Genomic DNA, 17,326 nt, shown 5'->3' with positions numbered 1-17,326 from the left:
CGACTTTTTTTACAATATTTATCGAATATAAAAGTCAATATCATGTTGGCTTTTAAAAAGCTACTAGCTTCGAAATCTGTGTGTTCTGTCGACAAAATCAACGCTTACTATTTTGGTGAAATGAGTAAAACCATTAACGAAATTAGTTCCCTCATCTATCAAATGTCAAAGAGAGAGAGTCAAATGATCGTAAAACTACACCCGTCTATTTCTAGTTTTGTTCACTTTATTCTCGGAAAGATCACTTAACACAAATAAAAGAGTAAGTATCAGAATCACATTCAGTAGCCCAGTAACACTAACACAATAGGCGAGGTTCCGTGGAAATACAATTAACAGCGAATATAGGTACAAATAAACAAATAGGCTTCTTTTGTATGTGATGAGTCAGGTTCTTGAGTAAAGAGATAAATGAAATTTGAGCTTATATTGCAAATACTTATTTTATAATTTTACAATAACATAACTATAATTATGTGATAATTATACGTTGGCAAAGGCAGAATAAGCGGTGAAGTTAGTTGTATTTAAACAGAACAAGTAAAAGAAATGAAAACAACAAAAAAAACAAAAAAAAAATAAAAACAAAAAGAACTCGCGCGGTGAGAATCGAACTGGGGAGTTTTGGTGACGATCACGAGTTGACAAGACTGCAGAGCCACTGGACCACGAGCCCGTTGCGGTTAGTCACGAATCTTATGTCCGTATTTACAAATTCGTCCAAGGTCCGTAGTAACAGCCTTTTTTGATCAAAATATGATTTGTCACGCAATATGGTTACCACCATATGCATAAGGGGCGTTCCTCAAAGGCTGCGAACAACATAATAGCAGTATGTGAATACAAGTTAGGTACACTTGAATTGAACGAGTTGCATTCACATACTATATCTAACAATTGTACGTAAAAACACTTACCCCCTGTCTGGATAACGTTTATGCACTTATTTCAATAAGGAATGTACACGATTTTAATAAGTTTACAACCAAATTGCACCAAAAACTGAATTATTTCGATATAATTTTATCCGCGGACACAGTGACATTCACTCGCCGGATCGGATATTTTTCTCTCGCCACCCTCATTTTGTAAAAATGTTAACTTGACGTAAAATATCGACAAGAATAAGCGATCTCCGAGACCCATAACGCCATCTATCCCACGATTGAGTAAACAACCATTACAATATCCTCCCTCCTCGGGAGAATCCGACCCGGATTCATGCCATACGCTTAAGGTCAGATGAGTGCCATTTTCCCAAGTCCTTGCCTCGTAAGCTTACCAATCTGTAAACGTCCGTTGATAACCTCTGAGCTATTATGGCTTTATCAAATTTCGGCGACAGTTTTGCCATTATGTCTTTTGCAGCGTTAGAGAGAAGCTTCTTGCGATACCACACCATGTCACCTTCTGTGTATTCACAGGTACGACGCCGTTTGTTATAGTGACTGGAATTCACTTCATAGGCTCTCCTGAGTCGTTCTCGAACATCTCTGTAGATCTCGTCCCTTGCTTTAATATATGCCTCATAACCCTGTCTGTTGCATTGCAAAGGAGCCTTCTCTTGGAAATGTCTACATTTATCCCGCTGCACCGAGGTTTCCCGGCCAAAGAATAAGTACGAAGGCGTTCTTCCCGTAATCTCGTGAACTGCAGTTCTCATGGCATGTCCTATATGGTGGATGTACCTATCCCATTCTTTATGATTATCCCTTACATAACAGGCTATAGCCGTCCCAATGACCTTGTTAACCCTTTCAGTAGGATTTGCCTGTGGGTGGTAATAGGGTGTGTACCATAAGTCTATGTTGTAGTTTTCGGACATTTCTTTGAACTGGTTTGAAACAAATTGTTTACCATTGTCACATATAATGACATCTGGTGGACCGTAGAGTAATATACCTGTTCCTCCAAGATTTTTACGATATTGGATGCTTTACCATTGCGTAAAGGAAATAACAAAGAAAACTTGCTAAACCAGCATGATACCACTAATAACATTGTGTTTCCTTGTTTAGAGCGTGGAAACGGACCCATCAAGTCCATGGAAACAATTTGAAATGGACCCGTTACCTCCCTTTGGCGTCCCATCATGCCACATGGTGACAACTGTGAAGATTTATGACTGGCGCAGACCTCACATTTTCTGACATAATTTTTCACATCCCCAATAAGGGAGGGCCAGTAATATTGCTGCCTGACTCTATTAATCGTTTTCTTGGCCCCAAAATGTCCAGATAATGGATCATCATGACACTCTTTTAAAACTTGATTGCGGAGCGCTTCGGGAACTACCAACTTCCAACTGAACTTCTCGTCGGGGAACTGTTTTAACTTCAAATATTTCCATAGACGATCCTGGCTAAGCTGCCATTCCTCTGAATGTTGTCCGCTGAGGACCTTCTCCTCCTGTGACATATACCAACCATCTTTATTCTCTGGCCTAATTTCTAACATGGCTAAATCCTCTGTATCCAATGCCCTCGACAATGCGTCTGGCACGATGTTTTGCTTTCCCTTTCGGAAAACGACTTCATAATCGAACTGTTGCAGACGCATGGCCCATCTTGCCAACCTTCCGTGAGGATCTTTGTTTTTATGGAGCCACTGCAGCGCACTGTGATCTGAAATCACCTTAAAATGACTGCCCTCTATATATGGTCTAAACTGTTCTACAGCATGAAGAACACTTAGTAATTCTCTCTCCGATGCTGAGTATTTACTCTCACGATCCGTAAGTTTGCGACTAGTATAGGCGATAGGCCGTTCCACTCCGCCAACGATTTGAAACAAAACCGCTCCCGTGCCCATACTTGAAGCGTCACATTGTACAGAAAATTCGCGACTGAAGTCTGGAACGCTTAAAACTGGAGTGGATGTTAACGCGGTCTTTAACCTGGTGAAGGCTACCTCTGCCTCATCACTCCAAGTAATGTGTTTGCCTTTCTTTCCCCCTTTAGTAAGCTCATGTAATGGCGCGGCCACCATTGCAAACTTTTCAACAAAACGCCTATACCAACTTGCCATGCCTATGAATCGTTTCAGTTCTGTAAATGTTGTCGGTCGTGGATAATTCAGTATGGCATCTACTTTCCCTGGATCAGTTCGTAATCCCTCCTTGTCCACGAGATAACCAAGATACTTCAAGGAGGGTCGGGCAAATTCGCACTTTTCCGTGTTCACAGTTAACCCGGCCATCTTCAACTGATTAATAACCCATCTAAGCGACGCCAAATGCTCCTCAAAAGTGCTACTACTGATCACAATGTCATCCAGGTAAGTGAATATTTTTCCTTCGTGTTCTGGTGGAAACAACCTGTCCATGAGACGCTGCTGAGTTTGTGATGCATTGCATAAGCCGAACGGCATTACCTTAAACTGGAACAGGCCTTTACCAGGTAAACCAAACGCAGTTTTTTTTTTACTTATATCATCTAAAGGGATCTGCCAGAACGCAGAACGAAGATCAATAGTAGACAAGTAGCGTGCATTTCTTAAACTATCTAGAATAACGGAAACCCTAGGTATAGGATACGAATCCTTCTTGGTAACTTTATTCAGCTGTCTGCTGTCTAGACACAAGCGGTTCTGACCCGAAGCTTTTTTCACTAGGAGTACTGGAGAACGCCAAGAACTATTAGAGGGTTCAATGATGTCATTAGCTAACATATCATCTATTTCGTCTTCTAATTCCTTCATAATGGGAGGAGCAAAGGGGTACTGGCGTTGGCATACAGGCAAGCTACTTTCCGTGTCAATATGGTGTCTAATTAAATTTGTCCTGCCGATGCCCGTACCAAGCTGCTCACGCATTTCTTGAATGACTGATTCTAAGGACGTTCTCTGTTCTGCCGTCAGCTCATCCCGAGAAATGACTGGCCGAACTGTCTCAACCTCACAAACCTCTTCAAAATCTTCACGGCTTAATATGTCCGGAATGTTCGGAGGATCGCCAGTTTCAGTGATACGCAACCCAAACTGCTTAAAGAAGTTCATGCCTAAAATTACTTCATGACTCAGCTGATCCATGATATGAAATTTAACTACTCTGTACTTTCCTAAAAATTCGACTGGCAAGTAAGTAACAAAGTCAACGGCATGAGGTGTCCCATCTGCCGTGGAGAAGTTTTTCTGCGAAATAGATTGCGCCTGCGCTCCAAGAGTGGACAATTTATTATTATAAAATTCCGGTCTAACAAATGAAGATTGCGCACCACAATCTAAGAGTCCCGAAAATGACTTTCCCAAGACCTTGAAGAAACCATAATAACGATTGTCATGAGGCTTTGTATCAATGACGTTAATTTCTCCCGATACAAAAAACGAATTGATACGCTTGAGCCAATCCTGCCATTCACTACCAGCGCGATCTATTTCGGAAGCCCCACGGCAGGTTTGTCTTCCGAATTGGCGTTTCCCGAACAAGTGCATTTCTTTACCGTAGATCCGAATTTACCGCATTTGTAACAAAACAACCGTTGTTTCTCGGCTGGACATTCCCTAAACCCATGTCCCGTATTCCGACAGTTCCAGCATTTCATAGTTTCTGTGGTACGACCGGCCTGCACCGCGTTGCGTGCAATCGCATTTATTTCCCTTCCACGAAACGCCAAATCGGGTTCCACCAAACCTCGGCTCTGACTGGGCTCTTGAAAATTTTCACAATTCACCCTAGTATGTTCAACAATCCTTAAGACTTCTGATAGCTCGGAAACTGTGGCAAAACGATCTCTGCAAACTGCACGTTGAAACTCCGGTTGAATATTTTTAAGTAAAATCGACAACTTTTGACGATCAGATAATTTGGTAGGCAGGCGATTAAACATATTTTGCATCACAGATATGTAAATCAAAATATTTTCATGCTTGCTCTGCGTGCGCTGCCTGATTTCGTCCAAAAGCTCCTCCTCATAATATGGCCTCTGAAAAGAACTTAACAATAGTTCCACCAGCTCATCCCAATTCGACACCTGGTCCCTATTAGCTCGAAACCAAATTAGGGCGTCATCTTCAAATAAATCAATTGCATAGCGAAACAAATCACTGTCTGTAGCGTTACGTGCGTCCTTCAACTCCTCAACACGTTCTAAAAACGCGTTAACACTCAACGTGCCCTTGCCATCAAACTTTACACCCCAATCTTTGAGAGGTATCAGTTTCCTCTTGGTAGTTTCTATATCGAGAGTTGACGTCCGCTGCAGTTGTGCATGCCGCACCTCACAGCTCCTGAACGGCGGATACTGAACGGTCCTTATATCATTCTGCCTATCGCCGGACTCTAACATAGCCGGCAAGCCCGAGCCAGACCCTGCCGCTGATCCACCCTGGCTCGGTACACTTTCCTTTTCCAATTTCTCAATAATCTTCATAGCCTCCGCCCCTAACGACCTTTGCAGGATCTCCTTGTCCTTATCCGATATTTTCCCATCTCCCTCATCATCCACATTCTCCAACGTTTCCAACGTATTAAAAGCGTCCTGAATATCCTTCAAAATAGCTAAATGTCTTTCTGTATGCTCTTGTTCCGTGGGAATGATCATCTTAACGCGACCTAACAAATGAGAGAGGCGAGTGAAAATACGGCGAAAATTTGACCGATCCGAACTACCCGAAATTTCGCTGAGCGCCGCCGATAGTGCTTTGTATTTACACTCGCAAATCGTTATTTCTGACAAGGGATTGTCGACGCAAAACTGGGGAACCTTAAGCGCGATTGAGGACTCGCCCCTTGATTCTCGGTTGAATATTTCCCTAAGTATCTTCCGCATAGGCTCTACGGTCTGTATGTCACATATCCCTCTACACGCGAGTTCAAACATCAACTCGTCCTTCAAAAGATAATTAACCTCCATTTTTACTGATCAAACCAATCAAAAACTCAATAAAATACAAATGTTCAATAACACAGTCTTATGTGGTAAAGCTTATTTACTAAAACAAACACGGCTAAACAGTACGAGTACAAGCTCAAATCTCTATTTACCGTACCCTATGGGCGCCAATGTGATGAGTCAGGTTCTTGAGTAAAGAGATAAATGAAATTTGAGCTTATATTGCAAATACTTATTTTATAATTTTACAATAACATAACTATAATTATGTGATAATTATACGTTGGCAAAGGCAGAATAAGCGGTGAAGTTAGTTGTATTTAAACAGAACAAGTAAAAGAAATGAAAAATACAAAAAAAAACAAAAAAAAAATAAAAACAAAAAGAACTCGCGCGGTGAGAATCGAACTGGAGAGTTTTGGTGACGATCACGAGTTGACAAGACTGCAGAGCCACTGGACCACGAGCCCGTTGCGGTTAGTCACGAATCTTATGTCCGTATTTACAAATTCTTCCAAGGTCCGTAGTAACAGCCTTTTTTGATCAAAATATGATTTGTCACGCAATATGGTTACCACCATATGCATAAGGGGCGTTCCTCAAAGGCTGCGAACAACATAATAGCAGTATGTGAATACAAGTTAGGTACACTTGAATTGAACGAGTTGCATTCACATACTATATCTAACAATTGTACGTAAAAACACTTACCCCCTGTCTGGATAACGTTTATGCACTTATTTAAATAAGGAATGTACACGATTTTAATAAGTTTACAACCAAATTGCACCAAAAACTGAATTATTTCGATATAATTTTATCCGCGGACACAGTGACATTCACTCGCCGGATCGGATATTTTTCTCTCGCCACCCTCATTTTGTAAAAATGTTAACTTGACGTAAAATATCGACAAGAATAAGCGATCTCCGAGACCCATAACGCCATCTATCCCACGATTGAGTAAACAACCATTACATGTAAATCTGCAGCATAAATATGCTTTACTAGTTACTTGGTAAATAAAAAAAAAACACATTTTCAGTTGAAACAAAGCCAATATTTTTACATAAATTAAGGCGTAAAAGATATTCTTGATAAAACTAAATGTTAGACTAACTAATGGAACAAATACCTAAGAATTTGGTTTTGGTATGTTATGTTTGGTTATGGTTGTGTTATACTATGCTAGGGGACCCTAAAATAGCAAGGAACTGTTGAGTGCCGGAAGAGTTGTTAAAACAAGCTTACGGGATACGGGCAGCAGGTGCCAGCTTGGCGAGATTAGAACAGGTTTTAGTGTGTTTGAAGACGCACCTGTTCTAAAACGACTGTGTTATCCTTGGCCTCTTGCATCTATCTATATTTAGATATGTCATGCCTATATAATTGTATTGTAGGGAGGCGGTATTCGCAGCTGCTTCATTTGCAACTGCTCACCTTTTTCAAAAGGCTTTATGTGTTCCACGTGTTCTTGTTTATTAATGTACCCATATTTGCAACAATTTTATTCATCCATGTTAAATAAGCTTAGCTTACTTAGTACATTTTGATCAAAAACACTTATGTTGTAGGTGCTTGTGCTTGATTGGCTAGCCGATTAATTAAATCTACCACAATTCAAGATACTTCCATTATATTATGTCATTGTTTTCTCTCAGCATGTCACGATTATAATCACTCATATATGTCACTGCAAAGTGCTTATTCAAAGTACATATCTTGTAATGATATTAATTTATTTGTTGCATCGATCCACTGAACCAAGTGGGATATAAGCGTTAGTGTTACGTAACCGATTAAATCGCCTGCGACTTTTCGGTGTGTCACTTAGAGAGACGGTATCAACTAGGTTGTCACCATAGACCATGATTAAAGAGACACAAAGTGTCGGCAACTAGGCTTCCGCGGGTGAAAGTTGATGGCGGCCCATCAGTCATGGCTGTGGTCATGGTTCGGGTAATGGGTGCTGAATCAATCGATCTCATGTTCTGTGAATGGCCACTTCGTGCTAATGGTTCCGAGGAATGTTACGAACGGATATAGTTTTGTAACATGCCGTTCAAAATCATATATCCGATCGTTGTTACGCTTTTGATTTTTAAGCCCATTTCTGATATTGAGCCTGGCCTGTGGTCATCTTTCTTATTACAGCTATGCCAACTCTCAAGACGAAATTTCAAATAGAATTTAGCAGTTTAATGAAGTATTGATATAACGAAATGAGATACATATTTCAATGTCATAGTAAATACTTGACTTATGTTGACAGAATTAGAAATTCCATCTTGCGCTCCAAAACCAAAGTAGCCGACGTAGCCCTGACAGCCGCCAAGCTTAAATGGGACTGGGCCGGACACATCTGCCGTATGCCAAACGACTTGTGGGCCAAGAAAACTACCGAGTGGACACCAAACATAGTGCGGCGTCACGGCAGACCTAGAAGGAGGTGGCGGCACGATCTTGACGTCTTTCGGAAAGATTGGCCCGATATTGCCATAGAACGAGACGCGTGGAAGAAAGAGAGGGAGGCCTTTGCCCAGCAGTGGGACACAACAGGCTAAAAAAAAAAAAAAAATGTATACAATATACAATAAGTATTACAAAATCTGTGATTATAGTGGCCCTGAAGTATGCGTCGTTTGAGTACCTGTACTAGCTGTGTGTTGTAGATGTACCCAGGGGAAATACCTTCAACACTTGCCCAAAATGTATGTTTATACATCAGCCACGCTGAACCAACTTGTAGGTACTTGCTTCTTCAGTGTACTGTATTTCTACATTCTTACATTATTTAAAAAAGCGGCCAAGTGCGAGTCGGACTCACCCATGAAGGGTTCCGTAACAGCAAGTAACAAAATAAAATTGGGGTTTACGGTTTATGACGTATTAAAAAAAAACTACTTACCAAATCTTGTTCAAACCAATTTTCGGTGGAAGTTTGCGTGGTAATGTATATCATATATTTTTTTTAGGTTTATCATTCTCTTATTTTAGAAGTTACAGGGGGGGGGACACACATTTTACCACTTTGGAAGTGTCTCTCGCGCAAACTATTCAGTTTAGAAGAAAATGATATTAGAAACCTCAATATCATTTTTGAAGACCTATCCATAGATACCCCACACGTACGGGTTTGGTGAAAAAAAAATTTTTGGGTTTCAGTTCTATGTATGGGGAACCCTAAAAATTTATTGTTTTTTTTCTATTTTTGTATAAAAATCTTAATGCGGTTCACAGAATACATCTACTCACCAAGTTTCAACAGTATAGTGCTTATACTTTCGGAAAAAAGTGGCTGTGACATACGGACGGACAGACAGACAGACAGACAGACAGACATGACGAATCTATAAGGGTTCCGTTTTTTTGCCATTTGGCTACGGAACCCTAAAAAGGGTGGTACTGATTTGATTGTACATACCATATGAATTTTCCTAAATCACTTTTAAAAAGCTTTTGTAAGCTATTGCCATAATCTACGGCTAGCTCGTGTAAATCTGCAGATCGGTGTGAAACTGCGTCGGAAAACACCCGTCGCTTTCCATTCGTTGTGCGCCCGCGCCTGCCTCAACGGTACGTGGAACCACCATGGAAACAATCCGATTTTCGGTGAAAGTCCTGTTCCAAAATTGAAAACGTTTTTGTAGAAACCATTTTTCAGTTCTTTCGTTTATTTAATTTGTTTGCACAAACGGCAATTTGAATACAATGTGTGGCAATTTCACAAACCTTCATTAGTTATTCATAGTTTCATTAGTTATAAATTTTAGACTGTTCATATTTATGGTTGGTTTTTATATGAAAGCTGTATTTAATATGTTTGACCCTTTTCTGGATGCTACATACCTGATATTGTATATTTTGTAGTAGACAGTTTATTTTAACAACATTAATACATGTCTATGTGTTCACTCGCGAGCAATAACAAATATTATCTAATTCATTTAGTCATGAACCTTAAATGCTTCCTAGGTATTAGGTATTATCCACAAACGGCAGTATAATGTTGACTTAGGTCAGTGTCCGTGAGAGTGGTAGGTCTTTAGTAAATTTCTTTAGATCAGGCGTAGAGTTAGTAGATTAGCAATAATTGTACCTAATTAATTGTTTCTTCACTGCATTTGTCTAACCTTTTAATTTGTATCATTTCAGGCGCGGCCGGGCAGCCGCCGCAACAGGCAGGGCCACGCCGCCAGCGCACACACAACATGTGACCACCGACCGACGCGTCTCGACGACACTGCGAATATTCATGAATCCCACAAGATTACATGATCACGCACCTATTTATTCTACTTAATTTTAATATAAACGAATCTAGTCGCCATAACACTTTTAACACGAAGCAATTTAGACTGTAATGATAAGAGGATTTGAATATCAATTTTTAAACTAGTACAAAGATTAAGGAATTGATGAGACAGTACAAAGAGGGAAAGCTAATGTTGATTTAAGAATAAATTGATTCATTTAGAAGTTCCCTAAGGATTATTCAGAATGTCTGCAAGTGAGTATTTTTTTATATATTATACCTACTTGTACAATTTAAGTAATGAAGAGCGTTTCCGTATATTGAAACTATGGGCAATAACGTATGCGGAGTGAAATTTGGACAAAGTTCAATATTATTTGAAATAAAAAAAACACCATCCTTTTTTAAAATAATTATGTTTTTATAATAATGTATATATCAAGGCTTAGTGTAAAAAATAGGTTACTCCCATGCGAGATGCTTTACGGCAGTTCTGTGGTACTTTGTCCATCGCTGTCGAAAACACAGATGTCGGCATTTTATTCAGCTCCGATTTTATTTTTCGAATCAAACTCTGGAGATTTTTGGGACGAAAATTATTGCAATATACTCGCCTCTTTAGATTTGCCCAAAAATCTTCTATAGGGCGAAGTTGCGGAACATTAGGTGGATTTGATGTCTTCGGTACGTATGGGATGTTTAACTCCGCCATTTTGCAAAGGGTTTTTTTGGAATAATGGCTTGAGGCTAAGTCTGGCCAAAACACTACATTTTCTCCTCTATGACTCGTATTTATGAAATCCCGCACTAATGGCAAACAACGCTCTATGTAGCGGTCGGCGTTCACAGCTAAACCTGACTCAAAGAATACAGGCTTAGGCATTCCGCGTCGGCTGATGGCAAGCATAGCAAAACTTTTTTAGGAAATTTTGTATGCTCAACATATTTCACGTTCTCATCGGTTGGACCATTGGTGTTCTCAAAATAGTAATTGCCTTGCCACTCGTTTCCATCTAACGTGAAATATGACTCGTCATCCATAACGCAAGTGACATTGCTTTTAGCGTAAAATATTTCTTTGACTAATTTACACAACCGTACTTTCTGAGTGATTTCTTGGTTTTCAGAGACAGTGGGCTTAACTTTTCTACATCGCTTATCAATGCCCATGTCTTTAAGATATTTTTTAACAGTTTTGCCGTCAGTTTTAAATTTTCTTCCGAGCTCTCTATAAGATTGTGCGACACGGCCGGCCGTAATTTTCTTTAATCGAGCTCTCTCAGAAACCTTGCTCAAGCTGGAATAGTTTCCAGAACCAGGCTTTCTGGCAGTGGTTTTCATCAAGGCAAAGGACGCCAGAATATTGTAAATAGTGCTTCGACTCTCACCCATTTGCACAAAATGTTCCACCACCTTTGATTTCGGCCATAGGGGATGGCTACTATAGAAATTACATACTGTTTGACGACGGCGTTCTTGTTAATTTACCATAATTACAAACTTAAACAACCAATCTTTATGAGACTTACCAAACTGATTGACAGATATATTGGCTTTACATTGACAACACATATTTTTTTATTTAGATTTTTGTGTTTTTATATTTTATATAACAAACTTTGACCAAATTTCACTCCGCATACGTTATGTTTCTTATTTCTAACTACAAAAGTTAATAGGACAAGTATTACAATGTGATGGCTGTTTTAAAACTCGCTTTTTTTCTGTAGAAGTGCAGTAAAACCATCAGTCAATAACAATCATATAATACATATATCACAAGACACCACAAGGCTAAGCTATCTAGTTTAATATGTTGAAACCCTTTTTTCGTAAGACGCTGTTTTGTATGGAGATCAATATTCTTCAAATCTACTCTTCCTTCCAAGTCGGCAAAGTAAATGTCATAACTAAGGATGCATAATTTCATAATTGCGACCACAATGTATCCCAGTTGTGATAGAAAAGCGACATAATGCCGCATTTCCCGAACACGAAAGCATCATGTTCGCCATCCACTTGCGGCTGGCGGTTCTTGCCAAGTATTCTCGACACTTGCCAAGCACTCGCTTCCATTGTACCAGTATATGTGTCACTTGCTATCCGTCGCAAAGGCATAATCGGAGGTTACTATTATATTGGTTTGGATAAACGAGAGCTGGGCAAGCGATGGGAGACATCCCTGCTCAGCGGTGGGCGACGGTCGTGCTTTCCTTATAATGTGCTGCGGTAACCTACTGCTCTTATTATGCTGTAATAGCCTTGAGGGTTACGCATATTAAAACAGTTTACTGATGAATGGGTTTGCACGACCATGGTAGTTTTTAGTTAAAATTTTCGGTCTCTAAAAGTCAAGTGTCATACCTAGCTGGCCAAAATTTAAATCGATTATTTTTTGGAGCCTGAGGTTTAAAGGCTAAAAGTGAATCGGCATTCTCGTAATGAGGGTGTTTGGATTTAGGCATAGTGTATCTTAGTTACAACTAAGATATTAGTTACATATTAAGTACACTTGTATTATTCGCCTAACCTCAAAGAACGGCAAGGCTGTGCGTTTATTACATGAACTTATACGTAATATATTTATCTATTGCTGCGGTGACAACAACAAATAAAAAATAATGGGCTTTTTGTATCCGTAATATTTATTACCTATTGTCTTTTTATAGTTAATTATAATAGATATTACCTTTTATTTTTTAAATAATTCCAGTGACTTCCTTAAGCAGTCCAAATAAACTCATTCACTGCTAAGACGCTTGTATGTAAAGGTATAATAGTAGTGGCGCAATTTTAACTTGCTATGATGGGCGCTCTTATTATCTAGGTTGCTCTCATGATATGTTTAGTTCGTCCGACAAACAAGAGAAGTCGCGAGATGATAATTATTTAGATTTTTGTGGGATCATTGCGTACCACGTTGCCTGCTGGTAAAGTTTACGCTTTGGCCCGCCGGCCGCCCACATGGCCTGCTGGTAAAGTCAATTAGCTAAGTTAAGCCCTGTTGAGTTGTTGAGCATTGATGCGTGTGTCCTCTGCTGCAGGTTTCGAGCACTCCGCGATGAAGAGCAGCTTCTCTTTGTCGTCGCTGCGCAGTGCGCCCGCGCCGCCCGCGCGCGCCGACCACCTGGAGCGCCCCTATCACAGCCTCACCAAAAAGAGGTAAATAACTAGCAATTAACTACTTTATTGTACACACCACAGGTTCACATAAAATTTACAGAAATTAAAGCTCAAAGGCGAACTTATCCCTCTTCCAGCTAACCTTAGAAAAGCTAATCTCAAAGGGCCTGCCACGGTGAGCTCATAAGATAATTTAGCTTTAGATGACTTATTAAGATTGGTGCCTTTAAATAGCATAAGTATATTTGCATTCCACTCAGATTGTAATCGATTTAGCTTCCGAATGAACACTCGCTTTGACCATTCCAGAAAGGAGCCGTGTCGCGAGGCGTGGCGCAGGAGCTGGGGCTCGGCGGCCAGCGGCAGCGCCGGCGACGACCTGTGGCCGCTGCTGCAGCACCACTACGACTACATCATGGACAACCACCTCATCGACACCTGCAAGGTTAGCTACTGTAATACGAGGAGCCGTGTCGCGAGGAGTGGCGCAGGAGCTGGCGCTCGGCGGCCAGTGGCAGCGCCGGCGACGACCTGTGGCCGCTGCTGCAGCACCACTACGACTACATCATGGACAACCACCTCATCGACACCTGCAAGGTTAGCTACTGTAATACGAGGAGCCGTGTCGCGAGGAGTGGCGCAGGAGCTGGCGCTCGGCGGCCAGTGGCAGCGCCGGCGACGACCTGTGGCCGCTGCTGCAGCACCACTACGACTACATCATGGACAACCATCTCATCGACACCTGCAAGGTTAGCTACTGTAACACAAGGACCCGTGTCGCGAGGCGTGGCGCAGGAGCTGGGGCTCGGCGGCCAGCGGCAGCGCCGGCGACGACCTGTGGCCGCTGCTGCAGCACCACTACGACTACATCATGGACAACCACCTCATCGACACCTGCAAGGTTAGCTACTGTAACACAAGGACCCGTGTCGCGAGGCGTGGCGCAGGAGCTGGGGCTCGGCGGCCAGCGGCAGCGCCGGCGACGACCTGTGGCCATGACGACGACGGCTATATCATGGCTATACCTTATCGACACCTGCAAGGTATGATACCTACCTCTGCACTATTCTTCAACAAAACTTCTAAACCGTTCCTAATAATAAACCAAAAAATGGCCAGCAAGCCTATTATGGATAGCTTTATCCACATTTATCCACGTGATAAAACAACTGTCACTTTTTAACTGCGGGATAGAAAGAAACGGACACCGTTTTATCACGCTGTCACGTAGACAAATACGACCATCATATCCGTACAGCTGTGGGATAGTTCAATATCAATAAACAAAGAGCATTTATATTTTATATCGCAGTGAATTTGACGCAGCTTTGTCCAAAATCACCCTATTGTCTGAAAGATCAAGAAAACATTTTGAAGTTACTATTATGTACTATGTAGGTACGGCCATATTTCGTTTGTTTTGTTTGTTTTGTTTATCTTGTTTGTCAGCCAAACAAGAGTGCCAAATCGGAGTCGAAACAATACATTATTGTATTTCCATTGAATTGAATACGCACGCAATGTTAATTATTTCGTCTTCTGTTTCCAGGAAGCAAACGGCGAGTTGCAATCGAGCAAGTCGGCCGCTTTGCTGCCGCGGCTCAACCCGGCCGCCGGCTTCAACCGGCAGTGGTCGCTCAGCCAGCTCGTGGCCGAGTTCGGGGAGCTGTGCCAGTGGCTGTCGCATGTGCAGGAGGAGATCTATTCTAGTCCCGAGAACCTGAGCAGCAGGAAGTTAAGAACGGTAAGAGACAATTTTGATAACAAAACTACCGTGAGACACAGACATATTAAATATAAGTATTAAAAACGGGTCACTCACGTATTTTAAGTCAAAAAAGCTCAACATGTAATACGTAATACGTGAGTGACCCGTTTTTAATATAACAACCGGCAGTAGGCGGCCAGTCAGCTGCTAATAGAAATTGGTCAGCTGGCAGCTACCGTTTCGCAAATAATCGTTTAATCTAAAAGGCCTAAAAGGCCTTATTACTAGAAGTCGGTGCGGTTGCCTTGTTGTTTCTAAATCTAGTCATCTGTGGTTTTTTTATCTGAAATCTCGTAGGAATTTAAACTATATTTTATGCATCCCTACAATTTTCAAAACGAAAATGAATTTCATGTGCCTTGTTTGAATAACAAGCAAATATTTAAGGTAGATATGTCTGATAATTCGCCCATTGTTTTATGTCACCAGAATCGCATGGCCGAACTGGCGTCGGTGGAGCCGCGCCGAGCTAAGTTCATCGAGCAGGCGAGCGCCATACTCGAACGCATTCCAGAGGCTAGCGCAGAGGTAAATATTAATATTAAACACTATAAGTCATTACTATTTGGAGCCTGTCGTGTCCCGCTGCTGGGCAAAGGCCTCTCACAATTAGTAGTGTGACTACTTCAAAAACCACAAATCAGAATATTTAATAAAATAATTTCATTTGTCTAAAGTTATAAATTGCAGGAACTTCTTGCTACTAATTAATCTAATTGAAGAGTTAAAAATACCGAATTTGAATGGAAGCATTAAAATTCCATGTAACAAATACTTTTAAAATGGAGTTGACTATGCTGAAATCCCTTATCAGTTCTGTACACAAAGCATACAAGTTGGTCACGAGTATTAAACAAGGTTTTAAATTTATAATTTCAGGTGACTTGGCGCGTGGACCATTTGAACGCGAAGTGGGAAGGCCTGCGTCTGCTGCTGAGCCCCGAACAGCCTCCACGCGACGGAGAAGGCACCGACACCGTCGGTTAGTATTCACTAAGTATTCACGCTTATATCAAACGTATAGCGACATCTATCCGACTGATTATGAAACTTGCATGTACTTTGTTGTTAGCTCCATCTTGTAGACAAGTTAAATATTACTTCCCTTGACATATTATCGCGCTTTATGGTTAGGCTAATAGTTCGGAAGAGTAAATATAGATGGCGCCGTTAAACTAGCGCGCTGTGCTAAGGTGATGATTATGTCGACGTACAATAGGTGGCGCTCTAAAAATGTTTACCTATTCAACACTAGATGGCATTGTTACTGTAGTCTTGCTACGCGACGTTAGATGGCGTTGTTAAGACAGTTAAATCGTTACTTACTAGATGGCACTATAAACGCTCCTCGCATTCTGACTGATGATACATATTCCATGCAAATACACACACAGGTAAACACGACTGTCTGTTACCTTTGCACGGCTAAACTACTGAACAGAGTTTGATATAATGTGGCATGTCATGTGGAAAGCTTAATTTAACCCTGGACCTGAGGGAGGGGAGGGTGAATTGCAACTGACCAATTAACACGCGGGCAATGCTCCGCTTACAAATAGTATCAGTACCTTTAATATACTTAATATGTCATTCTTTTTAAAGAATGAAATTTAATGTTAATTAAGATGCCTCATGTGACACCTATCAGATTTTTTCGGGATATATAATTTTTCAATATCTGTAATGGTTTTATAGTATTTTGAATTTCACAATAGCTATAATAAAGCAATATGTTCAGACACGTCGCACGAGCTCCGCTGCCTGCGGCGCTGGCTGCACGGCATGGAGGGCCGCCTGCCGCCGCCGTCGCTCGCCGCGGCGCGCGCCGCGCCCTACCACGAGCTGCTGAGAAAGCTGAGGGAGCATGAGGTAAGTGCAGCGTTTACAACCTTTCTGTTTTTTTTTAATGACAGTTATTTTTTCTTAAATTGGCTAAATTTTATTACACAGTAAAACGTCGTAATTCATTCTTTGACAATCAAATTGATAAGCTTACAAAAAATGGATTTTCTCAACAAATCAAATTTGTAAACCATTTTTAGGGTTCCGTACCCAAAGGGTAAAACGGGACCCTATTACTAAGACTTCGCTATCCGTCCGTCCGTCCGTCCGTCCGTCTGTCACCAGGCTGTATCTCACGAACCGTGATAGCTAGACAGTTGAAATTTTCACAGATGATGTATTTCTGTTGCCGCTATAACAACAAATACTAAAAACAGAATAAAATAAAGATTTAAATGGGGCTCCCATACAGCAAACGTGATTTTTGACCAAAGTTAAGCAACGTCGGGAGTGGTCAGTAGTGTCAGTACTTGGATGGATGACCGTTTTATTTTTTGCTTTTTTTTG

The 17,326-nt window shown here is 41.1% G+C and overlaps 2 protein-coding genes across 2 annotated transcripts in view; both read left to right on the top strand.

Annotated features, from left to right (window-relative positions):
• Positions 1–13,967, top strand: part of LOC134667581 (uncharacterized) — a 78,864-nt gene extending 64,897 nt beyond the window's left edge. Inside the window, exons 2-4 of the mRNA XM_063525017.1 lie at positions 9,987–10,341; positions 13,131–13,248; positions 13,519–13,967. Coding sequence (XP_063381087.1) covers positions 10,332–10,341; positions 13,131–13,248; positions 13,519–13,963 — 573 coding nt within the window. The 5' untranslated portion in view covers positions 9,987–10,331 and the 3' untranslated portion in view covers positions 13,964–13,967. The remainder of the gene's footprint in view (positions 1–9,986; positions 10,342–13,130; positions 13,249–13,518) is intronic.
• Positions 13,968–13,981: 14 nt separating this feature from the next.
• The window catches only part of LOC134667756 (nuclear anchorage protein 1), a 180,180-nt gene continuing 176,835 nt past the window's right edge, over positions 13,982–17,326 (top strand). Inside the window, exons 1-5 of the mRNA XM_063525177.1 lie at positions 13,982–14,110; positions 14,759–14,953; positions 15,407–15,505; positions 15,857–15,959; positions 16,716–16,846. Coding sequence (XP_063381247.1) covers positions 14,081–14,110; positions 14,759–14,953; positions 15,407–15,505; positions 15,857–15,959; positions 16,716–16,846 — 558 coding nt within the window. The 5' untranslated portion in view covers positions 13,982–14,080. The remainder of the gene's footprint in view (positions 14,111–14,758; positions 14,954–15,406; positions 15,506–15,856; positions 15,960–16,715; positions 16,847–17,326) is intronic.

This window comes from Cydia fagiglandana, chromosome 1 (genome assembly GCF_963556715.1).
Source record: "Cydia fagiglandana chromosome 1, ilCydFagi1.1, whole genome shotgun sequence".
In the NCBI taxonomy this organism is placed as follows: domain Eukaryota; kingdom Metazoa; phylum Arthropoda; class Insecta; order Lepidoptera; family Tortricidae; genus Cydia; species Cydia fagiglandana.
Note: the sequence above shows the minus strand (reverse complement) of the source record. Positions and strands in the feature narration are given on the sequence as shown.